The 15,376-nt window shown below is 39.4% G+C and overlaps 1 protein-coding gene across 1 annotated transcript in view; it reads right to left on the reverse strand.

Annotated features, from left to right (window-relative positions):
• Positions 1-1,187: 1,187 nt before the first annotated feature.
• The window catches only part of LOC131859025 (photosystem II CP43 reaction center protein-like), a 141,720-nt gene continuing 127,531 nt past the window's right edge, over positions 1,188-15,376 (reverse strand). The window contains 1 exon segment of the mRNA XM_059212536.1: positions 1,188-1,762. Coding sequence (XP_059068519.1) covers positions 1,188-1,762 — 575 coding nt within the window.

Here is a 15,376-nt window from a genome sequence, read left to right on the forward strand (position 1 = left end):
TAAACTGGTGCTTTCAAGCCACATGCTCTGAAACGAGTTTCTAAGAGCATGATGTTTATCAAAATCAGGTTTTGACACTACAAGCTCCGAAATAGGGACTTGAGTCTCGAAAGCTTGTTGTGCCTGCAAACACCAATTTTGATGCTTCTAAACCAATGATTTTGAAGAATAAGCTCCAAACTAATTTTTATGTTGCAAAAATGAGGCTTTTGAGTCACAACCTCCGAAATAAGGTTCTAAGAGCATGATGTGCGTCAAAATCAAATTTTGACGCTACCGGCTCCAGAATCAGGACTTGCATCTTGAAACCTTTTTGTGCGTGTTTTGAAACTGGTGCTTTCAAGTCACATGCTCCAAAACGAGTTTCTAAGAGCATGATGTGCATTAAAATCATGTTTAGAAACTGTAGGATCCAGAATAGGGACTTGCGTCTCGAAAGCCTGTTGTGCCTCCGAACACCAATTTTGATGCTTTGGAACCGATGATTTTGAGGCATAAGCTCCAAAACAAGGTTCTAAAAGCATGATTTGCATCAAAATCATATTTTGATGCTACCGGCTCCAGAATCAGGACTTGCATCTTGAAACCTTGTTGTGCCTCTAAACATCGATTTTGATGCTCCAAAATTTGGGCTTTTGAGGCACAATTTCTGAAACAGGGTTCTAAGAGCACAATGTGCATCAAAATTAAATTTTGATGCTACTGGCTCTAGAATTGGGGCTTGAATTTTGAAACCTTGTTGTGCCTCAAAATATTGATTTTGATGCTCTTAGTCTGGGGCTTTTTAGGCACAAGCTTAGAATGAGGTTTTAAGAGCACGATGTGCGCCAAAATCAGATTTTGACACTATTGACTCTATAATCAAGACTTGCATCTTGAAACTTTGTTGTGTCTCCAAAAATCGATTTTGATACACCAAAACTGGGTTCTAAGGGCACAATGTGCATCAAACTTGAATTTTGATGCTACTAGCTCTAGAATAGGGGCTTTCATCTTGAAACCTTGTTGTGCCACAAAACATTGATTTTGATGATCCGAAACCAGGGCTTTTGAGGCACAAGCTTTGAAATGAGGTTCTAAGAGTACGATGTTCACCAAAATCAGATTTTGATGTAATTGACTCTAGAATCAGGACTTGCATCTTGAAACATTGATCAATAAAGATAATATCTAGTTTTATCTCTGGTTTAATTAAGAGGGGTCATGGAAAGAACAGGTTCAAAATCATGATCAATTCGTTTCTCAAATCCTGTTGTAGCTGCACGAGCTCTTCCTGCATGCCACAAATGACCTACGAAAAAGAAAAATCCTGGAACAAAATGAGAGGTGGCTAACCAACTTCGAGGTGAGACATAATTGACCGCATTAATCTTGGTAGCTACACCACCCATAGAATTTAAAGAACCTAAAGGAGCATGAGTCATATATTCTGCTGAACGTCATTCTTGTCAAGGTTGTATTTCTTTTTTTAGCTTACTCAGGTCCAAACCATTAGGACCTCTTAGAGGTTCCAACCAGGTAGCACGAAGATCCAAAAAACGCATTGTTTCCCCTCCAAAAATAATTTCTCCAGTAGGAGAACGCATAAGATATTTACCTAAACCAGTAGGTCCTTGGGTAGACCTCACACTAGCTCCAAGAGGTTGGTCTGTAACTAGAAAAGTAAATGCTTGTGCTTGAGAGGCCTCTAGGCCGGTAGGTCCATAGAATTCACTGGGATAAGCTATATTGTTAAACCAAACAAAACAAGAAGCAATGAAAACTGATTTTGATACTCCAAAACTGAGTCTTTTGAGGCACAAGCTCTGAAATGAGCTTCTCAAAGAATGATGTGCGTCAAAATGGAATTTTGATGCTACTGGCTCTGGAATAGGGACTTGTTTCTTGAAACCTTGTTGTGCCTCAAAACATTGATTTTGATGTGCCAAAATTAGGGCTTTCCAGGCACAATCTTCGAAATGAGGTTCTCAGAGCATGATGTACATCAAAATTGCATTTTGACTCTACCCACTCTGGAATTGGGACGTGTGTCTTGAAACCTTGTTGTGAATCCAAACACTAATTTTTATGTTCCAAAAATGAGGCTTTTGAGTCACAACCTTCGAAATGAGGTTCTAAGAACACCACGTTTATCAAAATCTTGTTTTGATGCTATCAGCTTGAGAATTGGGACTTTTGTCTTGAAACCTTGTTGTGCCTCAAAACATTGATTTTGATGCTCTGAATCTGGGACTTTTGAGGCACAAGCTTCGAATGAGGTTTTAAGAGCACGATGTGCACCAAAATCAGATTTTGACGCTATTGATTATATAATCGGGACTTGCATCTTGAAACTTTGTTGTGACTCCAAAAATCAATTTTGATGCTCCAAAACTGGGGCTTTTAAGGCACAATTTCTAAAACAGGGTTCTAAGGGCACAATGTGCATCAAACTTGAATTTTGATGCTACTGGCTCAAGAATAGGGGCTTGCATCTTGAAACCTTGTTGTGCTTCAAAACACTGATTTTGATGATCCGAAACCATGGCTTTTGAAGCACAAGCTTCGAAATGAGTTCTAAGAGCACGATGTGCACCAAAATCAAATTTTGATGCTATTGACTCTAGAATCAGGACTTGCATCTTGAAACCTTGTTGTGCCTCCAAACATTGATTTTGATGCTCCAAAACTAAGTCTTTCGAGGCACAAGCTTTTAAATGAGCTTCTCAAAGAATGATGTGCGTCAAAATGGGATTTTGATGCTACTGGCTCCGGAATAGGAACTTGTTTCTTCAAACCTTGTTGTCCCTCAAAACATTGATTTTGATGTGCCAAAATCAGGGCTTTCAAAGGCACAATCTCTGAAATGAGGTTCTAAAAGCATGATGTACATCAAAATTGCATTTTGACTCTACCCACTCTGGAATTGGGAATTTTGTCTTGAAACCTTGTTGTGACTCCAAATACTAATTTTTATGTTCAAAAAATGAGGCTTTTGAGTCACAACCTCCAAAATAAGGTTCTAAGAACACCATGTTTGTCAAAATCATGTTTTGATGCTATCAGCTTGAGAATTCGGACTTGTGTCTTGAAACCCTGTTATGCCTTTAAACATTGATTTGGGTGTTTTTAAACTGGTCCTTTTGAGCCACATGCTCCGAAACGAGTTTCTAAGATCACGATGTGCATCAAAATCACGTTTTGACACTACACGCTACAGAATAGGGACTTGCAACTCGAAAGCTTGTTGTGCCTTCAAACACCAATTTTTATGCTTCGAAACTGATGATTTTGAGGCATAAGCTCCAAAACAAGGTTCTAAGAGCACGATGTGCATCAAAATCAAATTTTGACGCTACCGTCTCTAGAAGCAGGACTTGCATCTTGAAACCTTGTTGTGCCTCCAAACATCGATTTTGATGCTCCAAAATTGGGGCTTTTGAGGCACAATTTCTAAAATAGGGTTCTAAGAACACAATGTGCATTAAAATTAAATTTTGATGGTACTGGCTCTAGAATCGGGGCTTGCATCTTGAAACCTTGTTGTGCCTCAATTCTTCAAACCTTGTTGTGCCTCAAAACATTAATTTTGATGTTCCAAAATCAGGGCTTTCAAGGCAAAAGCTCCAAAATGAGGTTCTAAGAGCACAATGTCCTTCAAAATTGCGTTTTGATGCTACCAAATCTGGAATTGGGACTTGTGTCTTGAAACCTTGTTGTGCCTCCAAACACTAATTTTTATCCTCCAAAAATGAGGCTTTTGAGGCACAACCTCTGAAATGAGGTTCTTAGAACACCATGTTTGTCAAAATCGTGTTTTGACGCTATCAGCTTGAGAATCGGGACTTGTGTCTTGAAACCTTGTTATGCCTTTAAACATTTATTTTGATGTTTCGAAACTCGAGCTTTTGAGCCACACGCTCTGAAACGAGGTTCTAAGAGCATGATGTGCATCAAAATTAGGTTTTGACACTACAGGCTTTGGAATATGGAATTGCGTCTTGAAAGCTTGTTGTGCCTTTAAACACCAATTTTAATGCTTCGAAACCGAGGATTTTGAGGCATATGCTCCAAAACAAGGTTCTAAGAGCATGATGTGCGTCAAAATCAAATTTTGAGGCTACCAGCTCCAAAATCAAGAATTGCATCTTGAAACCTTGTTGTGCCTCCAAACATTGATTTTGATGCTAAAAAACTGGGTCTTTCGAGGCACAAGCTCCGAAATGAACTTCTAAGAGAATGATGTGAGGAATTTTGACGCTATAGGCTTTGGAATAGGGACTTTCTTCTTGAAACCTTTTGTGCCCCAAAACTAATTTTTATGCTCCAAAAACGAGGCTTTTGAAGCACAACCTCCGAAATGAGGTTCTAAGAACACCATGTTTGTCAAAATTGAGTTTTGACGCGATCAGCTTGAGAATCGGGACTGGTGTCTTGAAACCTTGTTGTGCCTTTAAACGTTGATTTTGATGTTTTGAAACTGGTGCTTTCGAGCCACAAGCTCCAAAACAAGGTTCTAAGAGCACGATGTGCATCAAAATCACGTTTTGACACTACAGCCTCTCGAATAGGGACTTGCATCCTGAAAGCTTGTTGTGCCTCCAAACACCAATTTTGATGCTTCAAAACCAAAGATTTTGAGGTGTAAGCTCCGAAACAAGGTTCTAAGAGCATGATGTGCATCAAAATAAAATTTTGATGCTACCGGCTCCAGAATCAGGACTTGCACTTTTGAGGCACAATTTCTAAAACAGGGTTCTAAGAGCACAATGTGCATCAAAATTGAATTTTGATGGTACTGGCTCTAGAATCGGGGGTTGAATCTTGAAACCTTGTTGTGCCTCAAGACATTGATTTTGATGTTGCAAAATTAGGGCTTTCAAAGCACAAGCTCTGAAATTAGGTTCTAAGAGCACGATGTACATCAAAATTGCGTTTTGATGCTAACGACTCTGGAATTCGGAATGGTGTCTTGAAACCTTGTTGTGCCTCCAAAGACTAATTTTTATGCTCCAAAAATGAGGCTTTTGAGGCACACCCTCCGAAATGAAATTCTTAGAACACCATGTGTGTCAAAATTGTATTTTGATGCTATCAGCTTGAGAAATGGGACTTGTGTTTTGAAACCTTGTTATGCCTTTAAACATTGATTTTGATGTTTTGAAACTAGAGCTTTCAAGCCACACGCTTTGAAATGAGGTTCTAAGAGCATGATGTGCATCAAAATCACATTTTCAAACTATAGGCTCTGGAATAGGGAGTTGCGTCTTGAAAGCTTTTTGTGCCTCCAAACACCAATTTTAATGCTTCGAAACCGAAGATTTTGAGGGATATGCTCCAGAACAAGGTTGTAAGAGCACGATGTGCATCAAAATCAAATTTTGACTCTACCGACTCAAGATTCAGGACTTGCATCTTGAAACCTTGTTGTGCCTCCAAACATCAATTTTGATGCTCCAAAACGGGGGCTTTTGAGGCACAATTTCTAAAACAGGGTTCTAAGAGCACAATGTGGATCAAAATTGAATTTTGATGCTACTGGCTCTAGAATCCGGGCTTGCATCTTGAAACCTTGTTGTGCCTCAAAACACTGATTTTGATGCTCCGAAACTGGGGCTTTCAAGGCACAAGTTTCAAAATCAGGTTCCAAGAGCACGATTTGTGCCAAAATCAAATTTGATGATATTGACTCTAGAATCAGGACTTGCATCTTGAAACCTTGTTGTGCCTCCAAATATTGATTTTGATGCTCCAAAATTGGGTTTTTCAAGGCACAAGCTCCGAAATGAGCTTCTAAGAGAATGATGTGCGTCAAAATGAAATTTTGACACTATAGTCTCGAGAATAGGGACTTGCTTCTTGAAACCTTGTTGTGCCTCAAAACATTGATTTTGATGTTCCCAAATCAGGGCTTTCAAGGCACAAGCTCCAAAATGAGGTTCTAAGAGCACGATGTATATGAAAATTGCGTTTTCATGCTACGGAGCCTGGAATTGGGACTTGTGTCTAGAAACCTTGTTGTGCCTCTAAACAATAATTTTTATGCTCCAAAAAGGAGGCTTTTGAGGCACAACCTCCGAAAAGAGGTTCTAAGAAAGCCATGTTTGTCAAAATCGTGTTTTTACGCTATCAGCTTGAGAAATGAGACTTGTGTCTTGAAACCTTATTGTGCCTTTAAACATTGATTTTGATGTTTCAAAACTGGAGCTTTCAAGCCACACGCTCCGAAATGAGGTTCTAAGAGCACGATGAGCATCAAAATCATGTTTTGACACTACAGGCTCCAGAATAGGGACTTGCATCTTGAAAGCTTGTTGTGCCTCCAAACACCAATTTTGCTGCTTGGAAACCGAAGATTTTGAGGCATAAGCTCCAAAACAAGGTTCTAAGAGTACGATGTGCGTCAAAATCAAATTTTGACACTACTGGCTCCAAAATAACGACTTGCATCTTGAAACCTTATTGTGCCTCGAAACATCGATTTTGATGCACCAAAACTGGGGCTTTTGAGGCACAACTTCTAAAAGAGGGTTTTAAGAGCACAATGTGCATCAAAATTGAATTTTGATGCTACTGGCTCTAAAATCAGGGCCTGCATCTTGAAACCTTTTTGTGCCTCAAAACATTGATTTTGATGCTCTAAAACCGGGGCTTTTGAGGCACAAGCTTCAAAATGAGGTTCTAAGAGCACGATGTGCGTAAAAATCTGATTTTGATGCTATTGACTCTAGAATCAGGACATGCATCTTGAAACCATGTTGTGCCTCCAAACATTGATTTTGATTCTCCAAAAATTGGTCTTTCGAGGCACAAGCTCTGAAATGAGCTTCTAAGAGAGTGGTGTGCGTCAAAATGAAAATTTGAAGCTACAGGCTCCAAAATAGGGACTTGCTTCTTGAAACCTTGTTGTGACTCAAAAAATTCATTTTGATGTTCAAAAACTAGGACTTTTGAGGCACAATTTCTAACAAAGGGTTCTAAGAGCACAATGTGCATCAGAATTGAATTTTGACACTATTGTCTCTAGAATTGGGACTTGCATCTTGAAACCTTGTTGTGCCTCCAGACATTGATATTGATGCTCCAAAACTGGGTTTTTCGTGGCACAAGCTTTGAAATGAGCTTGTAAGAGAATGATGTGTGTCAAAATGGAATTTTGACGCTACAGAATCCGGAATAGGGACTTTCTTCTTGAAACCTTGTTGTGCCTAAAAACATTGATTTTGATGTTCCAAAATCAGGGCTTTGAAGGCACAAGCTCCGAAATGAGGTTCTAAGAGCACGATGTACATCAAAATTGCATTTTGACGCTACCAACTCTGGAATTGGGACTTGTGTATTGAAAGCTCGTTGTGCTTCCATACACTAATTTTTATGCTCCAAAAATGAGGCTTTTGGGGCACAACCTCCGAAATGAAGTTCTTAGAACACCATGTTTGTCAACATCGTATTTTGACTCAATCAGCTTGAGAATCCGGACTTGTGTCTTGTAATCTTGTTGTGCCTTTAAACATTGATTTTGATGTTTTGAAATTGGAGCTTTCGAGCCACACGCTCTGAAACGAGGTTCTAAGAGCATGATGTGCATCAAAATCACGTTTTGATACTACAGGCTCTGGAATAGGGACTTGCATCTTGAAAGCTTGTTGTGCCTCCAAACACCAATTTTGATGCTTTGAAACCGAAGATTTTGAGGCATAAGTTCCAAAACAAGGTTCTAAGACCATGATGTGCATTAAAATCAAATTTTGATGCTACCGGCTCAGGAATCATGACTTGTATCTTGAAACCTTGTTTTGCCTCAAAACACTGATTTTAATGCTCCGCACCTGGGGCTTTCGAGGCACAAGCTTCAAAATGATGTTCTAAGAGCACAATGTGCCCCAAAATAAGAATTTGATGCTATTGACTCTAGAATCGGGACTTGCATCTTGAAACCATGTTGTGCCTCCAAACATTGATTTTGATGCTAAAAAACTGGGTCTTTTGAGGCACAAGCTCTGAAATGAGCTTCTAAGAGAATGATGTGCGTCAAATTGGAGGAATGTTGATGCTGCAGGCTCCGTTATAGTGACTTGCTTCTTGAAACCTTGTTGTGCCTCCAAAGACTAATTTTGATGCTACCGACTCTGGAATTGGGACTTGTTTCTGGAAACCTTGTTGTGCCTCCAAAGACTAATTTTTATGGTCCAAAAATGAGGTTTTTGAGGCACAACCTCCGAAATGAGGTTCTAAGAACACCATGTTTGTCAAAATCATGTTTTGACGCTATCAGCTTGAGAATCAAGACTTGTGTCTTGAAACCTTGTTGTGCCTTTAAACATTGAATTTGATGTTTGGAAATTGGAGCTTTTGAGCCACACGCTCTGAAACAAGGTTCTAAATGCACAATTTGCATCAAAATCAAATTCTGATGCTACCGGCTCCAGAATCAGGACTTTCATCTTGAAACCTTGTTGTGCCTCCAAACATCGATTTTGATGCTCCAAAACTAGGGCTTTTGAGGCACAATTTCTAAATAAGGGTTGTAAGAGCACATTGTTCATCAAAATTGAATTTTGATGCTAGTGGCTCTAGAATCTGTGCTTGCATCTTGAAAACTTGTTGTGCCTCAAAACACTAATTTTGATGCTCCAAAACTAGGACTTTCTTAGCACAAGCTTCAAAATGAGGTTCTAAGATCATGATGTGCGCCAAAATCAAATTTTGATGCTATTGACTCTAGAATCAAGAATTGCATCTTCAAACCTTGTTGTGCCTCCAAACATTGATTTTGATGCTCCAAAACTGGGTCTTTTGAGGCACAAGCTTTGAAATGAGCTTCTAAGGGCAATGATCTGCGTCAAAATGGAATTTTGATGCTACAGGCTCCAAAATAGAGACTTGCTTCTTGAAACCTTGTTATGCCTCAAAACGTTGATTTTGATGTTCCAAAAAAAGGGCTCTCAAGACACATGCTCCGAAATGAGGTTCTTAGAGCACGATGTACATCAAAGTTATGTTTTGACATTACCGACTCTGGAATTGGGACTTGTTTTTGGAAACCATGTTGTGCCTCCAAACACTAATTTTTATGCTCCAAAAATGAGGTTTTTTTTGCACAACCTCCGAAATGAGGTTCTAAGAACACCATGTTTGTCAAAATTGTGTTTTCGTGCTATCAGCTTGAGAATCAAGACTTGTGTGTTGAAAGCTTGTTGTGCCTTTAAAGATTGATTTTGATGTTCTGAAACTAGAGCTTTCGAGCCACATGCTCCGAAATGAGGTTCTAAGAGTAGGCTATTCATCAAGATCATGTTTTGGTTGTACAAGCTCTGGAATAGGGACTTGCGTCTTGAAAGCTTGTTGTGCCTCCAAACACCAATTTTGATGCTTCAAAACCGAAGATTTTGACATATAAGCTCCAAAACAAGGGTCTAAGAGCATGATGTGCGTCAAAATCAAATTTTGACGCTAGCGGCTCCAGAATCAAGGTTTGCATCCTTAAACATTGTTGTGCCTCGAAACATCAATTTTGATGCTCCAAAACTGGGGATTTTGAGGCATAATTTTCTAAAATAGGGTTCTAAGAGCACAATGCACATCAAAATTGAAGTTTGATGGTACTGGCTCTATAATCGGGGTTTGCATCTTGAAACCTTGTTCCTCAAAACACTGATTTTGATGCTCCGAAACTGGGGCTTTCGAGGCACAAGCTTCAAAATGAGGTACTAAGAGCACGATGTGCGCCAAAATCTGATTTTGACGCTATTGACTCTAGAATCGACACTTGCATCTTGAAACCTTGTTGTGCCTCCAAACATTGATTTTAATGCTCCAAAACTAGGTCTTTTGAGGCACAAGCTTGAGAATCGAGACTTTTGTCGTGAAACATTGTTGCACCTTTAAACATTGATTTTGATGTTTTGAAACTGGAGCTTTCGAGCCATACGCTCCGAAACGAGGTTCTAAGAGTAGATGTGCATCAAAATCATGTTTTGACACTATATGCTCCATAATATGGACTTTCATCTTGAAAGCTTGTTGTGCCTCCAAACACGAATTTTGATGCTTCGAAATTGAAGATTTTGAGGCATAAGCTCCAAAACAAGATTCTAAGAGCACGATCTACATCAAAATTGTGTCTTAATGCTACCGACTCTAGAATTGGGACTTGTGTCTTGAAACCTTGTTGTGCCTCCAAACACTAATTTTTAAGCTCCAAAAATGACGCTTTTGAGGCACAACCTTCGAAATGAGGTTCTAAGGACACCATGTTTCTCAAAATCATGTTTTGAAGCTATCAGCTTGAGAATCGGGACTTGTGTCTTGAAACCTTGTTGTGCCTTTAAACATTGATTTTGATGTTCTAAAACTGGAGCTTTCCAGCAACATTCTCCGAAATGAGGTTCTAAGAGCACGATGTGCATCAAAATCACATTTTGAGAGATAAGCTCCAAAACAAGGGTTTTTGACGCACAATTTCTAAAATAGGGTTCTAAGAGCACAATGTGCATCAAAATTGAATTTTGATGCTAGTGGATCTAAAATCGGGGCTTGTATCTTGAAACCTTGTTGTGCCACAAAACACTGATTTTGATGCTCCGAACCTGAGGCTTTCGAGACACAAGCTTCGAAATGAGGTTCTAAAAGTACGATGTGCACCAAAATTAGATTTTGATGCTATTGACTCTAGAATCATGACTTACATCTTGAAACCTTGTTGTGCCTCCAAACATTGATTTTGATGCTTGAAAATTGGGTCTTTCGAGGCACAAGCTCCGAAATGAGCTTCTAAGTGAATGATGTGCCTCAAAAAGGAATTTTGACTCTAAAATTAGGATTTAAACACTAATTTTTATGCTCCAAAAGCGAGGCTTTTGAGGTACAACCTCTGAAATGAGTTTCTAAGAACACCATGTTTGTGAAAATCGTGTTTTGATGCCATCAGCTTGAGAATCGGTAGTTTTGTCGTGAAACCTTGTTGTGCCAAAATCAGGGCTTTCAACGCACAAACTTCGAAATGAGGTTCTTAGAGCAAGAGGTACATCAAAATTGGGTTTTGACGCTACTGACTCTTCAATTGGGACTTGTGTCTTCAAACCTTTTTGTGCCTCCAAACACTAATTTTTATGCTCCAAAAATGAATCTTTTCAGGCATGACCTCCGAAATGAGGTTCTAAGAACACCATGTTTGTCAAAATCTTGTTTTGACGCTATAAGCTTGAGAATTGGGACTTGTGTCTTGAAACCTCGTTGAGCCTTTAAACATTGGTTTTGATGTTTTAAAACTGGAGCTTTTGATCCATACACTCCGAAATGACGTTCTAAGAGCAAGATGTGCATCAAAATTATGTGTTGACACTACAGGCTTCGAAATAGGGACTTGCGTCTTGAAAGCTTGTTGTGCCTCCAAACACCAATTTTGATGCTTCGAAACCAAAGATTTTGAGGCATAAGCTCCAAGACAAGTTTCTAAGAGCACGATGTGCACCAAAATCAAATTTTGATGCTACCGGCTCCAGAATCAGGACTTGCATCTTGAAACCTTCTTGTGCCTCGAAACATCGATTTTGATGCTCCAAAGTTGGGGCTTTTGACGCACAATTTCTAAAACAAGGTTCTAAGAGCACAATGTGAATCAAAATTTTTTTTTGATGCTACTAGCTCTGGAATCGGGGCTTGCATATTGAAACCTTGTTGTGCCTCAAAATCACTGATTTTGATGCTCGAAAACTAGGGCTTTCAAGGCACAAGCTTCGAAATGAGGTTCTAAAAGTACGATGTGCTCCAAAATCAGATTTTGACACTATTGACTCTAGAATCTTGACTTGCATCTGGAAAGCTTGTTGTGCCTCCAAACATTGATTTTTATGCTCCAAAACTGGGTCTTTCAAGGCACAACCTCCGAAATGAGCTTCTAAGATAATGATGTGCGTCAAAATTGAATTTTGACGCTACAGGCTCAGGAATAGGGACTTACTTCTTAAAACCTTATTATGCCCCAAAACATTAATTTTGTTGTTCCAAAATTAGGGCTTTCAAGGCACAAGATTTGGAATTAGGTTCTAAGAGCACGATGTACATCAAAATTAAGTTTTGACGCTACCGACTCTGAAATTGGGACTTGTGTCTTGAAACCTTGTTATGCCTCCAAACACTAATTTTTACGCTCCAAAAATGAGGCTTTTAAGGCATAACCTCCAAAATGAGGTTCTAAGAACACCATGTTTGTTAAAATCTTGTTTTGACGCTATCAGCTTGAGAATCGGGACTTGCATCTTGAAACCTTGTTGTGCCTTTAAACATTGATTTCTATGTTTCAAAACTGGAGCTTTCTAGCCACATGCTCTGAAATGAGGTTCTAAGAGCACGATGTGCATCAAAATCACGTTTTGACACTACAGGCTCTGGAATAGGGAGTTGCATCTTGAAAGCTTGTTGTGCCTCCAACCTGGGGCTTTTGATGCACAATTTCTAAAATAGGGTTCTACGAGCACAATGTGCATCAAAATTGAATTTTGATGCTACTAGCTCTTGGATCGGGGCTTGCATCTTGAAACCTTGTTGTGCCTCAAAACACTGATTTTGATGCTCTGCAACCAGGGCTTTCGAGGCACAAGCTTCGAAACAAGGTTCTAAGAGCATGATGTGCGTCAAAATCAGATTTTGACGCTATTGACTCTAGAATCGGTACTTGCATCTTGAAACCTTGTTGTGCCTCCAAACATTGATTTTGATGCTCCAAAACTGTGTCTTTCAAGGCACAATCTTCGAAATGAGATTCTAAGAGAATGATGTGCATCAAAATGGAATTTTGATGCTACAGACTCCAAAATAGGGACTTGCTTCTTGAAACCTTGTTGTGTCTCCAAAACTGGGTCTTTCGAGGCACAAGCTCCGGAATGAGCTTCTAAGAGAATGATGTGCATCAAAATCGACTTTTGACGCTATAGGCTCTGGAATAGGGACTTGCTTCTTGAAACCTTGTTGTCCCTCAAAACATTGATTTTAATGTTCCAAAATCAGGTCTTTCAAGGCACAAGCTCTGAAATGAGTTTCTAAAAGCACAATGTACATCAAAATTGCGTTGTGCTATGGAATTGGGACTTATGTCTTGAAACCTTGTTGTGCCTCCAAACACTAATTTTTATGCTCCAAAAATGAGGCTTTTGAGGCACAGCCTCCGGAATGAGGTTCTTAGAACACCATATTTGTCAAAATCGTGTTTTCGTGCTATCAGCTTGAGAATCGGGACTTGTGTCTTGAAACCTTGTTGTGCCTTTAAACTTTGATTTTGATGTTTTGAAACTAGAGCTTTCGAGCCACACACTCCGAAACAAAGATCTAAGAGCACGATGTGCATCAAAACACTACGCTCTGGAATAGGGACTTGCATCTTGAAAGCTTGTTGTGCCTCCAAACACCAATTTTGAGGCATAAGCTCCAAAACAAGGTTCTAAGAGCATGATGTGCGTCAAAATCAAATTTTGACGCTACCGGCTCCAGAATTAGGACTTGCATCTTGAAACCTTGTTGTGCTTCCAAACATCGATTTTGATGCTCCAAAATTGGGGATTTTGAGACACAATTTCTAAAATAGGCTTCTAAGAGCCCAATGTGCATCAAACTTGAATTTTGAAGGTACTGGCTCTAGAATCGGGGCTTGCATCTTGAAACCTTGTTGTGCCTCAAAACACTGATTTTGATGCTCCGAAATTGGGGCTTTCGAGTTTCAAGCTTCAAAATGAGGCTCTAAGAGCACGATGTGCGCAAAAATCATATTTTGACGCTATTTGTAGAATCGAGACTTGCATTTTTAAACTTTATTGTGCCTCTAAATATTGATTTTGATGCTCCAAAATTGGGTCTTTCAATGCACAAGCTCCGAAATGAGCTCCTAAGAGAATGATGTGCGTCAAAATGGAATTTTGATGCTACAGGCTCTGGAATAGGGACTTGCTTCCTGAAACCTTGTTGTGCCTCAAAACATTGCTTTTGATGTTCGAAAATCAGGGCTTTCAAGGCACAAGCTCCGAAATGAGGTTATAAGAGCACGATGCACATCAAAATTTTGTTTTGTCGTTACTGACTCTGGAATTGGGACTTGTGTCTTGAAACCTTGTTTTGCCTCTATACACAAATTTTTATGCTCCAAAAATGAGGCTTTTGAGGCACAACCTCCGAAATGTATTTCTAGGAACACCATGTTTGTCAAAATCGTGTTTTGAAGCTATCAACTAGAGTATTGGGACTTGTTTCTTGAAACCTTATTGTGCCTTTAAACATTGATTTTGATGTTTTGAAACTGGAGCTTTCGAGCCACTTGCGCCGAAACGAGGTTCTAACAGCACAATTTGCATCAAAATCACATTTTGACACTACAGGCTCCGAAATAGGGACTTGCGTCTTGAAAGCTTGTTGTGCCTCTAAACACCAATTTTGATGTTTCGAAACCAAATATTTTGAGGCATAAGCTCCAAAACAAGGTTCTAAGAACACGATGTGTGTCAAAATCAAATTTTGACACTACTGGCTCCAAAATTAGGACTTGCATCTTGAAACCTTGTTGTGCGTCCAAATATCGATTTTGATGCTCCAAAACTGGGGCTTTTGAGGCACAATTTCTAAAATATGGTTCTAAGAGCACAATGTGCATCAAAATTGAATTTTCATGCTACTAGCTCTAGAATCGAGGCTTGCATCTTGAAACCTTGTTGTGCCTCAAAACACTGATTTTGATGCTCCGAAAATGTGAGGCACAAGCTTCAAAATGAGGTTCTAAGAGCACGATGTCTGCCAAAATCAGATTTTGACACTATTGACTCTAGAATCGGGACTTGCATCTTGAAACCTTGTTGTGCTCCAAAACCGGGGCTTTCGAGGCACAATCTTTGAAATGACGTTCTAAGAGCACGATATGGACCAAAATAAGTTTTTGATGCTATTGACTCTAGAATCAGGACTTGCATCTTGAAACCTTATTTTGCTTCCAAACATTGATTTTGATGCTCCAAAACTGGGTCTTTCAAGGCACAAGCTCCGAGATGACCTTCTAATACAAACATGTGTGTCAAAATAGAATTTTGACGCTAGAGGCTCCGGAATAGGGACTTGATTCTTGAAACCTTGTTGTGCCTCAAAACATTGATTTTGATGTTCCAAAATCAGGGCTTTCAAGGCACAAGCTCCGAAATGAGGTTCTAAGAGCATGATGTACATCAAAATTGTATTCTCACGCTACTAACTCTGGAATTGGGACTTTTATCTTGAAACCTTGTTGTGCCTCCAAACACTAATTTTTATGTTCCAAAAATGAGGCTTTTGAGGCATAACCTCTGAAATGAGGTTCTAAGAACACCATGTTTGTCAAAATCGTGTTTTAAAGCTATTAGCTTGAGAATTGGGACACCTTGTT

Source organism: Cryptomeria japonica, chromosome 10, assembly GCF_030272615.1.
Source record: "Cryptomeria japonica chromosome 10, Sugi_1.0, whole genome shotgun sequence".
Classification (NCBI taxonomy): domain Eukaryota; kingdom Viridiplantae; phylum Streptophyta; class Pinopsida; order Cupressales; family Cupressaceae; genus Cryptomeria; species Cryptomeria japonica.